This window comes from Populus alba, chromosome 3 (genome assembly GCF_005239225.2).
Source record: "Populus alba chromosome 3, ASM523922v2, whole genome shotgun sequence".
NCBI classification, from domain to species: domain Eukaryota; kingdom Viridiplantae; phylum Streptophyta; class Magnoliopsida; order Malpighiales; family Salicaceae; genus Populus; species Populus alba.
This window is the reverse complement of record NC_133286.1, coordinates 11,439,570-11,442,274: the sequence shown is the minus strand read 5'-3', so window position 1 is coordinate 11,442,274 and position 2,705 is coordinate 11,439,570. Positions and strand designations below refer to the sequence as shown.

Genomic DNA, 2,705 nt, shown 5'->3' with positions numbered 1-2,705 from the left:
ACATGCGTGGAAGTTGACAATGTCAATTCTAGTCAAATACTTACATTCAGCTCCTGCTAGTGTTTTATCCTATTCGTTGGGAACCACCAGGAGTGTTAGTGTGACACAAATGCCTGACAAAATAATTTTGTTATTACTGGATTGAATACTAATGTATGCTCGCTCACACATTCACTTAACTGATATAGAACATGGTGCAGCTACTGATGGAGTCCTTGTTGAGTATGATGTCAATGAGCCGACCATGGGGGAAAAACTTGCTAGTATAACTTTACAAGATAATGGCAAAACCAACAGCCTTGAGATAGAAGAATCACCTCCTCATGCAAAGCCTCCAAGTGCTGACTCTGTTAACATTCTTCTTAAGCAAGCATTGCGTGCTGATGATCGTGCTCTTCTATTAGATTGCTTATACACCCAAGATGAGAAGGTTGTTTTCTCCGCTTTAGATATGTTAATGCTGAACTTCACCTACAGGAGGTTTACTTTAGTGTGAAACCAATTGCTAGTATTCTCACCAAAAACTTGGGTGCTCACTTCTTTTCACATTTGTTTTCAATAAGCAGGTTTTTATCAAGAAACAAAATGTACTGGTACATAAGTTGGAGATTTTCTGTTTACAGGTTATTGCAAATTCAATCTCACTGCTCAATCCATCTGATGTGCTCAAGCTCTTACAGTCTCTTCTATCCATAATTCACTCCAGGTGGATAATTATTTGTCTTATCAAGTTGTATCTGGTGAATCTGGCAGTCTATCTGTCCATGAACCTTTCAAATTTGTATTTAGTTTGTGGATTTCATTGAACTTCTCTCTTTAATCTTAAAATTCTTAAAGGGGGGATAGAAAAGTACTGTTGGATTTGAAACAAAAATATCTTATTGTCAGGTCTTATGTAATGTGTTTTTGTTCCAGGGGTGCAATCTTGGCGTGTGCTCTTCCTTGGCTAAGAAGTTTACTTCTTCAACATTCAACTGGAATAATGTCTCAGGAATCTTCTTTACATGCTTTGAATTCCTTATATCAGGTGAAAATGAGAACTTCACCCTGGAAAGACTCTGATGGTGATGCATAGCAAAAAAAACGAAAAAAATCTTTTTCTTCTGTAAATTCATGCCCATCCATACACTTTGAACATCCTTTTGCATTTCAACCAATTGTTTTTCCCTTTTTGATTATCGAGTTGTTTTTCATTTGTAATATAGTTGAGACAATCAGATATTGGCTTTCCTTAAATTTCAAAGAAGATACTAGACTGTTCTTTACTGATGGAGTGTTGAGTTCCATTTACTTGGTCATAATTGAATACCGAGTTCCATTTAAAATTTCAATGCAGATTATTGGGTATCTAACATCTTTTTGAAGTGGTGATGCTTGCATTATTACGTGCTATTGAATCTAATTGGATGATCACTATATAATTCCTCTTAAAGTGTTAATTTAAAGCATGTTGGTTTTATTCAGCTCATTGAATCCCGAGTGTCAACTTTCCAGTCAGCTCTTCAATTGTCAAGTTGCATAGACTTTCTCTACGCAGGGGTATGTTTTTGTGCGGTATTATGCAGATAGTGGTTAATGCAGCTTGATTTATTGACAACGTGATCATTTGTTTCTTTCTTTTGTTTTTCCTTTTCTCCTGCAAACAGGTTGTTGATGATGCATCAGATGAAAATCATACAGTAACTCCTGTAATTTACGAGGACAATGATGAAAGTGATGACGAGGAATCTGAAGATGCCATGGAAACAGATCAAGATAGCAAAGAGGATCAGGAAGCGTCTGATGGACTTGGTGATATTGAAGGAAGTGATGGCATGAGTGAGTGATGGCATTATTCAAGCCTATATTGGTTGCCTTTTTGACAACATTTGACAGTTGATGATGTCCTAGAATTAAGGGCTATCAATTCCACTGTAGAGTAGCTGGACATTGAATCGCTTGACATTATGAGGGAACTACTATAAGCACTTTCCAGGGAGCGCAAAGATAATTCGGAAATTTCTCTTATGAGTAGAAGCATATGTCAGGTTTTTGAAGACAAACCTGGTTTTTCTGATGTATGTGTGCAAGAGAAATATTACACCATAGGCTTGATCGTATTCACTGCTGTACCTTTTGTCAATTTTGTTTTCCTTTGTAGAGCAGGCCTTCCATCGTGTTGCTTGATGACATTTTGAAGAAACCACAGTTGTATCTTCTCTTCTAAGAAATACGAGACAAAACACTTGAAACAGCAAAAATCGTTTCATGTATTTGCCATTCAATTTGTTGAGATTTATGATTGTTGCTAATTAAGAAAATAGCAGTCCTCAAAGACGGTCTAAATGGAACCAGATTCGATAATTTTCCCTAGCTTGGAATGTCATCGAACCTGCGTAAAGCAGCCGCTCCCCATTTTGGTAATTTATGGCTGCACAGGGTAATTCATCGCTCTGAGAGCGCTTGTCCACTAAGAAACTTTCTCATGAACTGTCTATTACTAGTGCTGTATTATAAGTTGGAAATAGATAAAGAGAGTTATTCCATTACTAGTGTTATATTATAAGTTTTTATGGGAAATAGATAGAGAGAGTTATATTATAACTATATGATAATTGAATTAATTGAAAGAAACTTAAAAAATAAGGGTTATTTTCACATACACATGATTATACAAACAAGTATAACGAGCTACTTATTATGAACGTGAGATCATGGAATAAAAA

The 2,705-nt window shown here is 36.0% G+C and overlaps 1 protein-coding gene across 2 annotated transcripts; it reads left to right on the top strand.

Annotated features, from left to right (window-relative positions):
• The first annotated feature begins 106 nt into the window (after nucleotides 1–106).
• On the top strand, nucleotides 107–2,259 carry LOC118042885 (uncharacterized). 2 transcript variants are annotated; one of them, XM_035050623.2, is made up of 5 exons: nucleotides 111–430; nucleotides 624–706; nucleotides 916–1,027; nucleotides 1,465–1,539; nucleotides 1,647–2,259. In XM_035050623.2, exons 1-5 carry the CDS (start codon nucleotides 152–154, stop codon nucleotides 1,824–1,826), a joined length of 729 nt encoding a protein of 242 aa, XP_034906514.1. In that variant the 5' UTR covers nucleotides 111–151; the 3' UTR covers nucleotides 1,827–2,259. The 2 variants fall into 2 exon arrangements, with proteins under 2 accessions (XP_073264384.1, XP_034906514.1); XM_073408283.1 differs by lacking the exon at nucleotides 1,465–1,539 and having other exon boundaries at nucleotides 107–430.
• The last annotated feature ends 446 nt before the right edge of the window (nucleotides 2,260–2,705 follow it).